The 17,226-nt window shown below is 42.1% G+C and overlaps 1 protein-coding gene across 2 annotated transcripts in view; it reads right to left on the bottom strand.

The window, feature by feature from the left end:
* The window catches only part of DST (dystonin), a 289,395-nt gene extending 285,064 nt beyond the window's left edge, over positions 1-4,331 (bottom strand). Inside the window, exons 1-2 of one of the 2 annotated variants that reach the window (XM_054179938.1) lie at positions 4,064-4,331; positions 3,608-3,642 (exon numbers count right to left, since the gene is read on the bottom strand). In XM_054179938.1, coding sequence (XP_054035913.1) covers positions 3,608-3,642; positions 4,064-4,244 — 216 coding nt within the window. In that variant the 5' untranslated portion in view covers positions 4,245-4,331. The remainder of the gene's footprint in view (positions 1-3,607; positions 3,643-4,063) is intronic. The other variant, XM_054179939.1, reaches the window with a different exon arrangement.
* Between the last annotated feature and the right edge of the window lie 12,895 nt (positions 4,332-17,226).

Raw genomic sequence — 17,226 nt, 5'->3', positions numbered from 1 at the left:
TAATTTAAAAGGTAATATAAAGGAAAACTGTAAAATCTAGAAAATATTTGAGGCAAAAGACTTATAAATCTAGTGTTTTTATTTCCCAGTAACACAAAAAACATCAACTACTGGTTTAGCAATTAGCACAAATATCCCTTCACAATCACATGAAAACCATAAAGATCCTGAATGAGAACCTTCAACAATTCTTACCCCCAAACCAAACAATTTTAAGAGTCATACCATTTGGATTAATTCCTTCCAGCATAAGGGCTAGAAGCTTACTTCCTTTTTAACTGAAAGTTAAGAATCTCACATAATCCCATGACTCCAGAGGCTTCAACAATAAGGGAAAGTAATTCAGAAATAAATTTGAATCACATGAAATGGCCACACCAATACATTAACAATGCCTTTAAATTGTGAAGTACAGATGACATTCAAGCCCCCTTATACAGTGAAAGATGACAAACATTTAAATATATCAAAGCCCAAGCCCTTCAAATACTCAGAGAAAATTCTAGTGTTACCTGAAAAAGCAGATTTCTATAGAGAGCACAAGAAGAATTAAGTCAATGGATCATGGATAACATTAAGTTTTGAATATAGAGGGAATAATGATAATAAAAAAAAATAAAACCAACAAAGGATCATGGTGCCTAGTTTGGTAAAACTCTCGCTGAGTTGTATTGCTGTTTCAGTGTTGCTTTGGATGAGCACAGACATTTCATTCCACAACTGATTTTCAAACTAAAGAAAGGAGAGAGTAGTGCAAACAGCTCCATCCAAGTCTGATTTGTCATGTAAGCAATGAATATTTCTCTTGGAAATTTACTTGTTTTCTTGTCACAGCCATGGCATATCTAGGTCTCCCTCGGATTAGAAATATTAACTCTTCTGGGTGTGACTCCTATGTGACTTCATGGAGTATTTCTAGCACCTGGGGAGTGGCAGAATCTTAAGAGTAATTATAGTCATAACAAACTTACAGGACTGCAATAAAAAGTAATAAAAAAAACTGGCCTGGCAAACTTCAGATGGTAGTAAAGAAATGTCAGTGGGGGTGCAGAGACACACCTGTATTATCACAGGAAATTCACATCTCGCTGATTATTTTTTCTGTAATGAAGCAGCTGTAACGAAGACAGGCTTTAAACTACTCCCTGTCTGTAATGAGTTATGTAAATTTACCTCCTTTTGAGGCAGGGAATCAAGTGCTTAAGTTCATTCTGCAATAAGTAATACCTGCACAGACTCTCACTGTATAACAATGACGCATGTTTTAGAGACATTCAAAATCAAGACCCACAAAACCAGACAGTTTGTGGATTCAATTCAACAGTGGCATATAAAATTCAGAGCAGAACAGCTGATTAAGGATCATAAATGCATTTTCCAACTTAGTATTTACCCTCCCATAGTATGGTCTCTTTATTTTTTAATGTGAGGCTTGAATACTAAAGGGAAGGGATCAGTCTTCACTGATGTGGACACTGATATAGACAATGTAGGCACACCCTATGAGAGCTGTAGCTCTGGTGAAGAAATTCAACATAAATTTGCTGCACATCTATTTCCCTGAATATAAGGCTTTCCTGGCAGGCAGCCAATCCTGCAGGAATTGCCAGCCATTCTGTAGATAGGGCAATTATCATTCTCTGAGCACTGCCACTAGACCACCTGCACGTTCATGTGTGATCTATGCCAGATTTGAACCCAGCTCTCAGGAGACTAATGCCAACCCACTGCTATTTACTATCAACCTATTTTTCATTATAATTTTTTATTGTTAAGAAACACCATTTATAACTTAGTGAAAAGCTAGCAGATGGACCTTATGCTGTCAAACTTGGAATTGAGATGTTATGTTCATTTGGGGTGGGATGATGCAAAGCCCATAGTTTCACGTTATCATACACTGCTTTGCTTTCATCACCATCTTATTGGAGTTGGAATGGCATAACATTTTTGTGCTGATATAGGATGAGCATGTCAAATTCTGATTCCAATAATGCTACTAATAGTTTCACAGGACTATGACTGCAATCTGTTATTGATCAATTCAATTAGATTCATTAAAATACACTTTTACTTGAAAAGAAAAAGGAAAATTAAAATTTAATGATGTCAAATGAGTCATCATTTTCTCTTAAGAATCAGAAGTCTATCATGGGATAACAAAGGGGAAACCAGCTCCATCACCTACTTCAAAAGGTAGTTCAGACTTAGCTATGGTGCTGGTCTGTCCAAACAATATGTAGAACGTTGTGAAAGAATACAACAGTTGTTACTGGTTTACTCTAGCACGTTTCACTAAATGGAAATAGCTAGGAAATATTTGAAATGCATCTACTTCTAACTGGGTACACATCACCACTGTCTAAAGTAATAACAATAGTTTAATTACTTTGCAAATGTCCCTTTTAAGTCACTATACAGAACCACACATACTTCAGAAGGGCATAACACTTTATATTTTATGTCTACCCAAACTTAAGAGTGAGAGAATGTCACACGGAAACCAAGGATTTCATATTGAGCAGTTAAATAATGAAAATATCTTTTAACTTATGTAGGGACATGTTTGTTCTGCACTACTGTTCAGTCAACAACAAAACCAGGTTTTCTATGGTTTAAAGACAGGACATGCCTTGTGTACACATCTCAAAACAGTTATGAGTTAAAACTGATTGTCAGCATGAACCACATTGTAAAAAGTATCCCGGCCACACTTGATAAAACTTGGCTCCTCCTGATTAATTTTCTCAGCCCCAACTGGATTAAGGACAAATTACAATAATTTAAAACAAAAGATCATTTTAGTGCAAAAGTCCCTCTCAAGGCTTCCAGAATAATAGGCAATGCCATGAAGATATGCCTGAAATCAACAACAGAAACCAGGCGAAAGAAATACCTAGACAGGAGCTCTACAGGGCAGCATGGAAACAAAGCAGATACCTAAACAAACACTATTTTCCGTATCTTCCCAGCAATTGTGCTCCTCATTCAGAACCACCAAGAAGTGACTGGGGTTTGTGTTACACTTTTAGCACTGGCGTGTCAGAGTTTTGATTTCCCAGCCCTACGGGACTCTATTTTAGAGTCAAAAAATGAAGCACTTGCCAAGCAGGTTTGTAGTCTGGATCCTTCTGGGATCCCCCGCGGCACTGTTCGAGCCAAGCGGGCAACTCTGACAAGCAGCAAGGCGCAGGTGAGGGCTGGCAGCAAGGCAAGAGAGCAGAAGCTCTGCAGTCGCAAAGCCTCCCAGCTCTGCACCTATTTGCAGTGCAGTCAATAACTGGCTCAGGGTCGCTTTTTAGACAGAGGGAGGTCTGGCACATCCAGTAAGCACAGCTTTTCTTGAGGGATCCAATTGCTTTGGAAGTGACACCCCTCAGAAGGCCGGTTCGGGTAACACGAATGAAGAGCTCACGTTTTGTGTGATAAAAAAAAAAAAAAAAAAAAAAAACCCCACACCCAACAAAAACAAACGAAAGAGGACATGATGTCTTTCATGCAAAATGAAAAGTTTGCAACGTGGTTTCATTAGCACAAGACCACGACAACACGTACACGGGTAAAGAGAACAACTTCTGACCTTGAAATTGCGTGCTAAATAAATTACCTCAGAGCGAAAGTGATGAGTTCTCATAACAGCATCTGGAAGGGAAGCAGAAAGACACACAGGCTCCACCTCAGCTTTTGCTCCGACGAACGGTTTTGTCAGATTCTCGCCCTTGGGCGCATTTTGCTGGACGGGCTCTGGGTCTTCCCGGCGCAGCTGGCAGCTCCGCCCGGCATTTATATTTCATTCATCGGGAAGAAGTTGAGCATAAAGTTCTGCGGCACTTGAGGCCACGGAGGTCTAGGGAGGGTTCCCCAGCCTCTCACTTCCCTCCCGCGGCCGAGGTTTCACTAAGGGATGGGTGGAGACAAGACTGCCGCAGTCCTGGGCTCGGCATAAATTTCTTTAAAGCCTTTGCCCGGCTAAACGGAGGCAGAGCGGCCCTCCGCCGGCAGACACCGCGGGATTGGCCCGGGGCACCCTCCCTACGCTCTCGGGGACCAGCGGCATCCTTACCTCGGCTCCTTGAGCGACCTGAAAAGACGGATTTGATGGGATGCCTGCTCTTCTGGAGCCTGCGATGCCAGCAGCAGAAGAATAAAATCGTCGCGATGGTCCCCAGCAGCAGGAGGAGCAAGAAGAGGGCGCACTGGATGCTGTAAGGTCTCAGCAAGACCAGGAAAGCCGCGGCAATCATGGCTCAAGCGCCCGGCTGCTCGTGTGCGTGCGCGGGTCTGCGGCGAGCAGCGAGCGGCCGAGCAGCGCCGGGCAGCCTCTCCCCCCGGCAGCGGGGCGGGCATCGCCGCCGGCACCGCGCTGCTGGAGCCGGCAGCCTGACGGGAGGCGGCGGCGCGGGGGAGGAGGAGAAGGAGGAGCAGGATGAAATTCAGGCCGTGACTCAGCAGCTGCCGCGGCGGGGCTTCCCCCCTCCGCCCCCCCTGCAGCAGAGGGGAGCAAGGAGCGGGGAGCGGGCAGCGCGGCGGGCTAAGCGCCCGCGGCACCAGTGGGGCGGGGCGCGGCGCCTCACGGCAGCCAGCACAGGCACGGCACGGCGCGGCGGGGCGGGGCGGGGCGGCGGCAGCAGCAGGAGGAGGAGGAGGATGGGGATGCCGCCGGGAGGGAAGGAGAAAGGAGCACGGCACTGTCCGCCGCCGCCGCGGGGGACTTGGCTGGGGCGGCCAGTGACATCACGGGCCGGAGCGGGAGGTGGAAAATGGCTTCTGCGAGGTAGCGGGGGGCGGGAAGTGGGGGCAGCTTCTCCGCGCAAGTCAGGCACCCCTGGGGTTAAAAAGGGCTGTTTCCCGATCCTGCCGCCGCGGGAGGCGGCGACCGGCGAGGCGTGGGGTGACGGCGGCGCTCGCTCATGATGTGCTGTGCACATTGGCGGGGGAAGGGGCGTCTGCGTCGGGTTCCCGGGCACCGATCACGGCCGGTTCCGTGGCAAAGCTGTGGCGGGGGGAAGAGATTGGGAACTAGCAATGATATATGTCTTGAGAAGGGGATTAGGGCCCCCGTGTCGTGCCGACCCATGCTGATGGGACTGGGGACAGCTGGCTGCGGAAGGGAGCGGGCGTGCGCCCGGGATCCATCACGGCATGGGGGTTTGTGCATTAATGGTGCTCATGTACTGGGCGGTGCCATTTGCACCCTGGCCAGGCATTTGCTGTATGAAAGCAACTGAGAAGTTGGCTGGTGGAAGGGCTTGCTGCAGCCACAGCTGCCGCAGAGCAGCACGGTGGATGTCCCCTCGTCCTGCAGTGACCTGCCACAGGCTGTAGCTTGTGTCACCTCCCGCGCTTCGCCTTTGCCGCCTTGCTGGAGCTGATGCACTGCACGGAGTACAGAAATCCTGGCAAGTGCAGGTAGTTAATCACGGAATCACAGAATGGTAGGGGTTGGAAGGGATCTAGTCCATCCCCTCTGCTAGAGCAGGATCACCCGGAGTAAATCACCCAGGAACATGTTCAGGTGGGTTTTGAAAGCCTACAGAGAAGGAGACTGCACAGCCTCTCAGGGCAGCCTGTACCAGTGCTGTGACATCCTCAAAGTGATTTTTTCCCTTATGTTTGCAAGGAGCCTTCTGCGTTGCAGGCTGTGCCATTGTCCTGACACCACTGAGAAGGGTCTGATTCCATCCTGCCCTTTAGATATTTCTGAGCATACAAGGCTTCACTTTTGTCACTGGCACTACCTCTGTAGCTGTTACTTTGATGGTGCTCAATACTTCCAAAGACTTGCAGAGGTCTTTGAAAATGCAGTTCTAAACTCCCTCCTCCCACTAAGTACAAAAAATCAGGTGCTGAAAATACAGTCAAGTACTATTTGGCAATATTGTGTTTGCCTGTTTTACTGGGGGAAAAGGTTAATTTGATAATCTTGCTCTTTTCCTGCCCCCTTGCTGTGAGTACGTAAATCTGATGAACACTTTCAAAACTTTATAGAAATAATTACAATCTCTGTGAAAACGCTGAAATAACACTGGAATTCGACTGTTTTCCATGACGTGCAAATTTAAACTACAAAATATGCAAGCTGGAAGAACAGAGAATGCAACATATCAGTGGTAGCTCAAACAAGAACAGGAAAAATTAGAATACCAAAATTGATTTATCACTGAGCTAATCGCATAGAAACATTTTATTGTGCCCTTAATGTCAGGGAAATAAATTTTCATTGAAAGGTTCTCTTGCTACCAGCTTGGGGGGCTAAGTAAAGAGGGAAAAAAGTTTGCTTTTAGGTCTATAATAATTTATTCTGGGAATTTTGTTTGATTTCATACTATACACCAGCAGAGTGAGCAAAAATAGTCTGTCGTATTACTTTGTAAAATGGTAAGTTGCTACATTGCAGCCTTTCATTTAAAGCTTTCCCTCACTGCCTAGGAACTGACAAATGCTTTAAGGTTGTGTTGCATTACGTGGTGCAACACTAAAATCTTTCCTAATACCACAGTACACTGCAGTAAAATGGTTTTAATGCAGATTACCTGAAGATTATTCAAATGGTTTGTGTTCACTCACTGCAACGTGAAGTAAATTTGTGTGATCCCCCGGACAACATGCTGCCTACTGTCGTGCCTCACCACAGTGTATTGCAGGAAACTTTTTGACACCTTTGCACTGATTTCTTGTTTCAGAATGGGATGGCAGGGGAAATGTAGCAGAGCAGTGACTGCATAGTAGATTGCAGCAAACTGAGAGAGAACATGTTTTCTGACATTGTTCTCAGGTAACCGCATAGAAAACATTTGCCAGACCAATTTCTACTGTTAGCCTGTTAGTTTAAGGTTTATAGCTTTCCCCTTCTACGACTTACAGCACATCGCTGTCTTGAGAATAATGCTTTGCCAAAAGGATACAATAAATTTCATGACAATTGCTTTTATTGTTTTCTAACTCAAAGGAGAGTGCAGTTTAGTAGAAGAAATGCTGACATGCATGATTTTTCAAAGAGCTACTGCTCCAGGCTTCTGAGTCCACTACCTCACATGTACACCAGGCTGCTGCTCTGGCTTTCTTGCTATTCATTGCAGCTCTGTGTTTGCTAAATACTGGGGGGTTTCTTGATGTGGTTAAATAATACTTCCCTGGTGAATAAACTATACATTGCTGGAGTTACTTAGTATGAAGAGTAAGCAAAAAGGGTAGATTTCCACCCACTGCAAATAGTACTAAAAAGATGTAAAAAGTTTTATATGTATAGCATTTTTAATTTAAACTTCTTTATGGAATGTTTTCCAGGGAACTTTATATAAATCTTAAAGATTATAAACAGAAAAGGAATGAAGAGAGAGGTTAAAACAAGAACCCCTCTGCTGAGATTTGACCTCAAAAAGAGAACTCCAGAGGTGAAGCTATTTCTGAGGAGGATATAAAGAAGGTAATGAAGTCTTGAGACTGCGACAAGACTGTGTAGAATGGCAAGGGAGGTCAGAAAACAGATCTAAGCTGTTGAGAGGCTGGATTAAGTCCAAAAGGGTTTTATAATCTAAGAAGATAGCCATCCAATCTGAAATAAATATAGGGTACTGTGGCTGTTTCCAAGCACACATGGTGTGGCCACACTTCTGCAGAGATGTGAGGTGGGAGGTGGCATCCTACAAATGCTTGTTTTGATGGGGATCACAGGGAAACAGCAACAACAAAGCCACAGGCATAGATAAAGTTTTTGGCAGAATATAAGTACTTGCAGTGGAAAGGGACAGGAGAGGACAGGAGGATGTTTCTTTGGTTGTAGTCACTCTTGGCTGCAGCTGTTTACCAATTTTCCCAAAATGAGGGAAGGAAACAGCATAGAAATGTCAAACTTCTGTAGTTTACTGGCAGAGTTGAGCAAGGAATGCATTGTAGTAGCAGCATCAGCAGCCCTCCTGCAGGGAGACAAGGTGCTGTTGACCTAAAATACTCTTTCAGCCAGTCTCTCATGATAAACTCTTCTGATTTAGCAATCTTGCCCAGCAAGGCCGAAGACAGAGATACTTCATTCCCTTACCCTTGCCCTTTGTGCAGAATTGCAGTACAGTCTGTGGACTAGTAGATACTCCTTGATCATTTACATGGGGTTCAGCAACACATTTTAAAAGAAACAAAATCTTAGTGGAGTAATATGGGTTAGGCTGAAAAGAGAAAAAAAAAATGCAGAAAGAAAATATGATAGTGTTTTGAGTGGAGAAACCATGTCTGCAGAGATCTGCCATCCTGCCCCCATGTGAGCTGTGGGATTCAAGGACACTCCATAACTCTGAAGGTACCTCTCTGCTCCTACAGATTCAGGCCTCGTGGGCCTCATTTTGCAATTATAAGCCACCTTGTATCAGTGAGCTGAAAGAAAAAGGTCACATGTTAGATCTGGTATTGTGGACTTGAGAATAGGAGGTGATGCATGATGTGATTTGATGTAGGTATGCTTTAAGAACTGTGTTTCTGCTACTTAATTATAATCAAGTTAAATACTCTGCTTAAATGACTACTTAACTAGTTAGAAGGATTCCTTAATCATCTAAGACTTCTTAGCAAAATATTTGGGTTTTTTTCCTAATCAATCCAGAACCAAAGGAAATACAATAAAAAACAAAGGAAATACAGAACATTTTATAGTATCTGAGTATTATCAACTTCATTCAATGAAAGAATTGACTCTTCCCTTTCATATTCTACTTCGTGGGTTACATGCTGTCCTCAGTGTGCTTCCTAGCAGTTGAGGCATGATGTATAAGAGAATGTGGGAGTTCTGGAGGATGATTAAACCTTATAAAATGCATTCCTCAACTAAAAGAATAACAATTTCCAACTTGATGGAGGCATCACATTTCAAAAAAATTAAATTTGGCATGTGCAGGTCTGTTAGGTGACCATGTAAAATCAAATTCCTGCCTGCTTTATATATGCAGAGGTAACTGTCCTTATTTTACAGCTTCATCCACTCACACAACTTGTATATTGTGTTTACTGTTTATTAGCCTGGATGTAAATCAGCTTGGAGTTTGAGCCATGCAGTCGTGCACTCACAGCTTAGGGCGTTGCTGGAAAAATGCTGTCAGGATTCCTGTGGGCATTAATCGACTTTGCAGACAGCGAGGCTGATCTTGAGCCTACATGGAAATACAGTACTAAAGCTCCTCTGGCACTTTTTTTTCCTTTTTTTTTTTTTAATGTTACAGCAGTGATATGCCCCTTTGTCCTTGCTTTAAATTTGCTCTGTATTCCTTCTTGGCAGTGTTTGATGTAGGAGCTGTCAATCTCAATGTGGCCTTGCACGCCAGAGGGAATTACACTTCATTAGTATTTTATGTATATAATTGGAGGTTATTTAAGGATTGTTTCAAACCAATGTACAGCAGTGGTCATTGAGCTCTCATATTAATTTGTAAAGTTAGGCTGAACTATATATACTTAGAAGACATTTAGTTTTACAGGAATGGAAAAGATTGCTCTAATAAGTCTTAAGGTTGTTACCTATGCAGGCAAGAGGCTTTTCTGTCTATTCTCCTCAGTGCATGCAGAATTACTCTTAATTGCAGTAATATTCCCTAAAGTAAGAAGACAACATGTACATTTCCTGCTCAGAATCATGACCTTTAACCAGTAATGTAGATATTACTTTTTTAACTGGAGATCATCAAGTTCATTCCCTCCCACCAATGTGCTGCAAAAACACAGCAATTGAGGAAGAGCTTTGGAGTAAAAGAGCAGGCACTTGGAGCATTAACCGGGTATAACTTCTGTCATCACTCACCTAGGACAGCCAATAAAGACATATAAGTGGAGACAGTAAGATACTGCTAGATTATTAAATACTGACCCAAGCTCAAGCCTGGAATTCCATAACTACTAATTTCACTTCTGTGCTCTTAGAGTTGAAGTGAGAATGTCACCAATAGCAATGCTTTGGGACAGCACAGCTCATTGAAAGTGGTAAGATAGCTTATGTCACCTCATAAAAAAAGATGCATCTTACAGACTCTGACATCAGGTTATCAGTGAGTTTGCTTGAACATGTCCCATTTGAAAGTATATTATTTGCATATGGAAAGCATGTCTGGTGTCTTTTCAGCTTTTAGAAAAAGGATATTTGACTGCTAGGGCTGTTAACGTAGAGCAAGTGCAGTTTTTGCACTTCAGCACAGGTTTGCATGTTGTCTAACTCTCCCTAGCAATGTTGCCTTCCCATAAACATCTTTAGGCAAAACAAATGAATACATCACTGCTCTTTAACCTTCCTAATTTTGGAGTTCTTAAGATGTGTTGTGTTGAATTACCCAAGCCAAATCAGAATGAGTACCACCAAGTGTTGGACTGTACAGAACCATACTGACTTGATTCTCCTCCCAGGCTACCTAGTGCTTCTAAGAGTTTGGATACATTAACCTGCATGGAAAGAGCTTTCATGTGACTATGCAAATTCCTGTAGCTTAGGTTTGTCATCCAGTTCAATAAATTGATATTTGTTGGTCTGTATATTAATACATTTTGTTGAGCATGGCATTTGCAACAAGCAAATCAAAGTGGGTATTAATTTTCCATCTGTCAGCTGTGAAATAGCTATTTAATAAAGATACTAATCTGTGGTGTAGAATTAAGATAACTTCCTGTGCAGTGTTATTTGTCATCTTGTTATCTTTCTGGGCATCTTTCACTATGTGTAGAATTAAAATACAGGTAAAGAAATAGGTGTGGTTTGTAGGCATGTGAGGTATTGATAGGATAATCCCAGGTTGTGCCAGGGAAATTTTAGCTTGGATATTAGGAAAAATTTCTTTAGTAAAATGGCTGTAAAGCCTTAGAAGAGGTTCTTTAGGGAATTGGTGGGGACACCATCCCTGGAGGTATTTAGAAGTACAGATGTAGTGATGAGGGACATTGTTTAGTGGTGACTTGGCAGTGCTAGGTTAATGGCTAGACTTGATGATCTGAGAAGTCTCATCCAATCAAAGTGATTCTGTGATTCTATTTAAACTCAGTTCAGTTGTTGGGACCCAGAAAACAATGTGCTTCCATAAATGTATGTGTTGTGTGCCACTTGAGGTGCCTGAGTTAGTAACCACCCATGTGAGCCTGGAAGAGGGTCTAGGCCCTATGTGAGGTACGTGCCCATTAGAAGAGGCAGTTGGAGGCCAAGTTACGGTATCTAATATTGCACCATGTATTTAGTTTTAGGCAACTGACGTGAGCCCTGGGGCATTTGAAATAAGCTGTGTTGCTCTCCAGGGAACTTTGTGTTCAGTAGGGGCTTGACTTAGGACTGTTGGAGTTTATTGGGGTTGAGACATCTCAGATGGTAGTTGTGCTAAAAGACTTGTGGGTGATTTGCACTTACAGAGTGGCAGCTGAAGGCCAAGCAGAATGCCACAGAACACTAGTGCTAGACAGCTACATTTAAGATGACAAATTGTTTCCGAGATCCCCTGTGATTACCGTGATAACTTATACACCTGGTGCTCTAGTGCACCTAAATGCAACTACCTTAATCTAAAACTGAATCCTGTTCTGAAAGCCCAATAATGATGCCTGATTGCTATCTTGAAATTTATTAAAATGAATGCTATGTTTCATTGTTTGTTGGTGGAAATATTAATTAGAACAGAATTTTATTACTTCTAGATGTACTAAATATATCTGTTTAATAAATTCATTATTCATCCTTTCCTGTTACTCAGTATTGCAAACAAAACTAATAGTTTGATGCAAAAATAAGAGCTTTTCCAATAAACATCTTCAGACTTTTGATTTAAACTAGAGTTCTACAAAGGACTTGGGCATACTTAGGTACAAATTCTATTTTACAGAACTTCTGGGTTGCTAAAACACAGCATGGAGGGCACTACTCTGAAGAAATAGTAATAGCTTAATGAATTTCATGGCCCACTCAAATGTGATTATGTCAGACGAATTCTGTGTTTAGTCCTGGAGTGGGCTGCCCAGGGAGGTGGTGGAGTCACCATCACTGGAATTGTTTAAAAAGAGACTGGATGAGGCATTTAGTGTCATTGTTTAGTTGATTAGATGGTGTTGGGTGATAGGTTGGACTTGATGATCGTGAAGGTCTTTTCCAACCTGGTTATTTCTGTATTCTGTAAATGCTGCTGAAGCTTCTATGTCAGCAAGACAATCTGTATAAGTAAGGCCAGAAGATCACAGAATCACAGAATGTTAGGAGCTAGAAGGGACGTCAGGAGATAATCTAGTCCAACCCCCCTGCCAGAGCAGTATCATCTATACCAGATCACACAGGAACTCATCCTTGTGGGTCTTGAATATCTCCAGAGCGGGAGACTCCACAACCCCCCTGAACAGCCTGTTCCAGTGTACTGTCAGCTACACAGTGAAATAATTCTTCCTCCTGTTTCCATGGAGCTTCCTATGATTCAAATTCCACCCATTGCCCCTTGTCTTGTCATTGGGCATCACCGAGAAGATGTTGCTTTACTGGAACAGCACTTCATAGGAAAGTACCTCAGATAAGTTCATAGCTAGTCACACCAGTATGGTGACTGAGAGTCAGGAAATGAGCTGCAAGATACCAGTAATAAAAAATCAAGTGGTTTTATCTTTCCTGTGGAAGACAAGTGTTTCTGAGCATTTAGAGTCTTGTAAGTTGAAGCAATGTCCTGATAGATGCTCCCCCAGATTTTCATTTGAATTTGGAACACAGCGATACGATGATTCCGGAAAATCTGTACTCTTCATTTCTTAGTTGAGAGCAGCAGATTTGTGCTTTTTAGTCATATTTTCCCATAAAGTGACTAATACCTTACTGCAGATCTTTTGAACCATAGTAACACTTCTGCATTCTCCTGACAGTGCCTAATTCCACAGAAACCATTAGTAAATCTTACACTGATACTAGGAGAATAAGATTACAACTCACAACAGAGCGTATAACATATTTAAATGGTCATGTTTTTCACCATACACTTGCTACAAGGAATTGGGAATTTTGAAACTTCTGTGAAGCCCAGGAATTTTACAGCAACATACTATTTAATGTCCTGACAAGTTCAGTGTAAAATGCCCCAGTCTAAGTAGCACAAACCAGATCTGTGGCTACCACTCATTATGCTGTATTGCAAATTATTTTCAGTGAGGCAGTTGAATTTCTAGCCCAGAAAAGGTTGGAGTTGGTTGTGGGTTTTTTTTAACAAGGAAAACTGGGATTATCAAAGACTGAACTTAGAGGGTAGATCTTAGTATTTTATTATGGAGCTGAGTTGCATGGTTGTGGTACAGTTTTGCTGAAATAAGTGGCAAAACCCTGGTTTAGGCTGGCAGAAACAAACCCATTGAGCAGGCCTGCAATCTCATGTTGTAAATCTGTAATACCTTACACTGTGTTTACTGAGAGGAAGGAGAAATAGTGATCTCAGTGTGCCATCTGCCAGCTCTCTGGCTGAAAGAAACAGACTCTCAAAGGGCAAGATATGTCTTTAAATGACTTGTGTGTTTTGGGGCAAGTTTGATTCTGGCTTTTTGGGTTGCTTGGTAACAATATTCTGTGTGCACTTTTGAAGCATCTGTGCAGAATGGAAGGTGTTAACATGCTTGTGAAAATGAGAAGTCTGATTAATGTTTCCTCAGCAAAGCTTTTATAATGAAGTAGCTCCTTTCTTTTTTCCCCCTTCTACAAAACACCTGCTTTTAGAAAAGGTAAAGACAGATTTGTGTCTTAGAACAGTGAAAACTCATAAATTTACACTTCATTCCTTCTAAGATAAGTACCCAGTGTTTTCAAATGGAGAATGTAGCAGAATTATTAAGTAGCTTGCAAAATATAAGTAGCTATCAAGGATCATATAATTCTATCTCTGTGGTTAGTAGCTGCACACAGGTTAATGTCTTGAACAATTATACATCTTTCAATCAAACCACTTGTCAGAAATCTTCCTTGACAACTTGCAGAACTGTGTTAGAAAAAGTTAAAGAAGCAGACATACTTTAACAGACTTCATGGTGCATCCTTTTGGCTTCCTATAGCAGGAGGTCTGCTGGAATCTCTCCTCCTATTCAAAATCTGTTCAAAAATAGAAAAACCTAAAACAGGATGAGTTGGACCAAGCCAGCTTCTATAAAGAGATATTTCTATCCCTGTATAGCCACTGACTAGTTAATGGAGAGAAATAAGCTGTCCCAGACAGTAAGTCATCTGCTGTCTTTTAGATACATGGCTTAGGGTGAGATGAATCACCTCTTTCTGTGGGGACTGAGCCAAATATGGCTAGACAACTTCTCATTTCTAAGGCAGTAAAACTTTGGTTAGATTAATCCCACTCCCTGAGATTTATTTTATTTTATTTTATTTTATTTTATTTTATTTTATTTTATTTTATTTTATTTTATTTTATTTTATTTTATTTTATTTTTTCCCCTGATGATACAGTACATTTTGCCTTTTATCTGTTTAGGCAAATAAAACATTTTAGAGGGAAGTATCTGCCCCAGTCCTGACTCAGACAAGGTTCACATTGATTCCAGTGGCAGAACAGAGTAAGAAAACACTGTAAGACTTATCTTGCTGTAGGTGTTTTACTGCTTCTTTTCCTCATTAGAGACATTTTGTTCTATCCTCTCCACTCCCTTTAATCACTGGCTAGAGATGCTGTCAGGAGACAGTTAGGTATTATTCCCAGGGCCCATGGATTGTCACAGTAAATTCTGTGAAAAGACAGTATTTGATTCATCTCTACTGCAGAAGCTGAAGCCACAGCACCATAACAGAAAAATGCTAACAATCAGTTACCGCACTCTGTTCCTTTTCTTTGGCAATCTAATAATTTTGTCATTTTTTCTGTAATGAAAGCAGTTGAGCTGATGCCCAGCAAAGCTGCGTCAGAGAAGGGACCTGGCTAGTCGCTTTGCTGCCCCACAGCTGCTTTCCTGCCTCGGCCCCTTCAAAAGCATCAGGAACAATAGGACTGAGCACAAGCCTTGGAAAGCTGCAGAGAGGCTTCTTGACTCCTGCTGGCAGCTGAAAGAATGGATCAACTCCATCCCTCCTCCATGACTATTTGTGAAATCCATTCCTTGTTTTTTGCAGCATCCTATGTAGTGTATATTTTAAGTTGGCAGCTGTTAAAACTCTTGCTGAAATCAGTATAGCTGTTTACTAGTACATCCTCCCACCACAGGCAAGAATCTTGACAGCTCAAAAGAGCTTTGTAGATAACGTAGACAAATTGCTGAGCTCCTAGAACTGCCATGACCACTTTAAAAATTGTTCATAGCTTTGAGTGGCAGAGTGGATTTTCATGGATCAAGGTGCTTGTCTGGTGTGAAGACTGTGAGGGATTTTGCTGGCTATAGCCTTCATGTGGTAGCAATGTCACTATGCTGCTGTGGTGGGCTCCAAGCATCCACAAGTCCACATGCCCATTGACTTCATTAAGCTCTATAGCACAAAGGCAAGTCTGACACCTTCCAAAAGCTCTTGGACTTGCTACCTATGTGCACAGCATTGGCACAGTGCATGTGTGAATAGCCCCAGTGCCATAGGGAATCATCACTTGCCCTCCGTGGTGTGGCCAGCCTGTGTATTCAGTGTGTCCCTGGAAATTCCAGGCTGGATTGCTAACCCTCTACAATGCAGACCACAAGAATGTTCCACAGCTCAGAGAACCTGTGTCGTAATACAGAATGAAAGGTGACATCCAGGCTTGTATGTACGGATTTCCCCTGTAGGGCACTACAGGGAAACATTAAAAGAAAAGAGAGAAGTCAGTCATCTAGCTCTTAGTCTTAGCACACTGGCAACTCTGTGTGGCAGCTCTGCTGATCTTAGTGTGGGCTTTTAGGAGGGTAATGCAGTAGCTCACAACTGCCAAGGGCCAAGAAAGACAAAGTAACTTCCCTTCAGAATCTGAGAACCAGGTGATGGGGATTGCTGTGCTGGGTTGATCAGAGGTAGATGTTAGCATCTTTGTGGCAGATGAGAAATGCTGACTAGGGTATATACTCAAAAGCATTCTGAAAAGGAAGAATAGGGGTGCCCAATGTGATTGCATACACCAGTGGGCTTAAATGTGGTACACCGTTGTATGAACAAACATGCCATTCCATTTTGGACCTCACCTATGTCAGGTGAAGATCAGTGCTGAAACTTTTCTTCCTATGGGTTCTGCTTTGTCTACATGATTATTAATATGAGAGATCCCTGTTAATGGTATGAGGATCTGCTCACAATGGAGTGGTGGCAGAATAAGGCAGAATGACTCATGCTAGGCACAGATATTCAGGCTGCTTCCTCTCCAGAATTTATATGGGATGGATGTTTCATGCTCTTTCTAACTCTCTTTAAAGAAAATTAATGGTCATTGAAATGCTTATGAAAATTAATTTCTTGCAAATAGTCTCTCTTCATCAGGGTGGTACTTAACAATCCTTAACATTCTGCATAAAAGCATGACTTAATACTCTTCAGTGTGATTTCTTACTCCAGTTGCCTCTTTGTATCAGGAGACATGTTGACAAGAACACAGCTGTCTCACAAATTCAGAAGTTCACCCTTGTGTAAAAAGCCAACTCTATTGAGGCACAGCACCAACATGGTGAATAGTGGTGAACTGGGCTTCTGCAAACAAATTTGATGTCACTTCTTAGAGCACTGAAGCCAGATTTTGTCGTTTTGACAGAATGGCCCCACACAATTCTACTTTTCTAGCTCCGAGTTACCTTTTTGACAGCCTCTGCAGGAGGCACTAGATGTTCTTTGGACTGATTGAGGCCAAGTAAATCACACTGTCACATCTGAGAATTCATGACTTTTCAGGTCTGTAAAAGTACTTCACCTCTATGAACTGGCAGGCTGTGTTTGTTGGAAAGAAGATCAAGGTTTGACAAAATCTGATTCTCTATTTATTTATCTGATTTAATAAGTTTAAAGTAGAAAATACCTTCTCTGAATATAATGGAAACCCTTAAATGAAGTGTACATTTCCAGCAGAATTTAATAATGTATGTTACATTCTTGTAGGGCATATCAGCTTAGTTAGAAAAATAAAGCACTAAGTATGACTTGTTCCCATGTACCAGTGTAGAACTTTAGTGCTTTAATAAGCTCAGAGATGATCCTTTGCCTTAAAAATACTGTTTTATATAAGCAAAGAATTTAGCTTGGGGTTTGGGTTCTCCATGTTGCTATTATTCTTCATGAAGCGGTCCAGCTCTCTTCCAGTCCTCATCCTGTCATTT

This window comes from Dryobates pubescens, chromosome 3, assembly GCF_014839835.1.
Source record: "Dryobates pubescens isolate bDryPub1 chromosome 3, bDryPub1.pri, whole genome shotgun sequence".
NCBI lineage: Eukaryota > Metazoa > Chordata > Aves > Piciformes > Picidae > Dryobates > Dryobates pubescens.
Note: the sequence above shows the minus strand (reverse complement) of the source record. Positions and strands in the feature narration are given on the sequence as shown.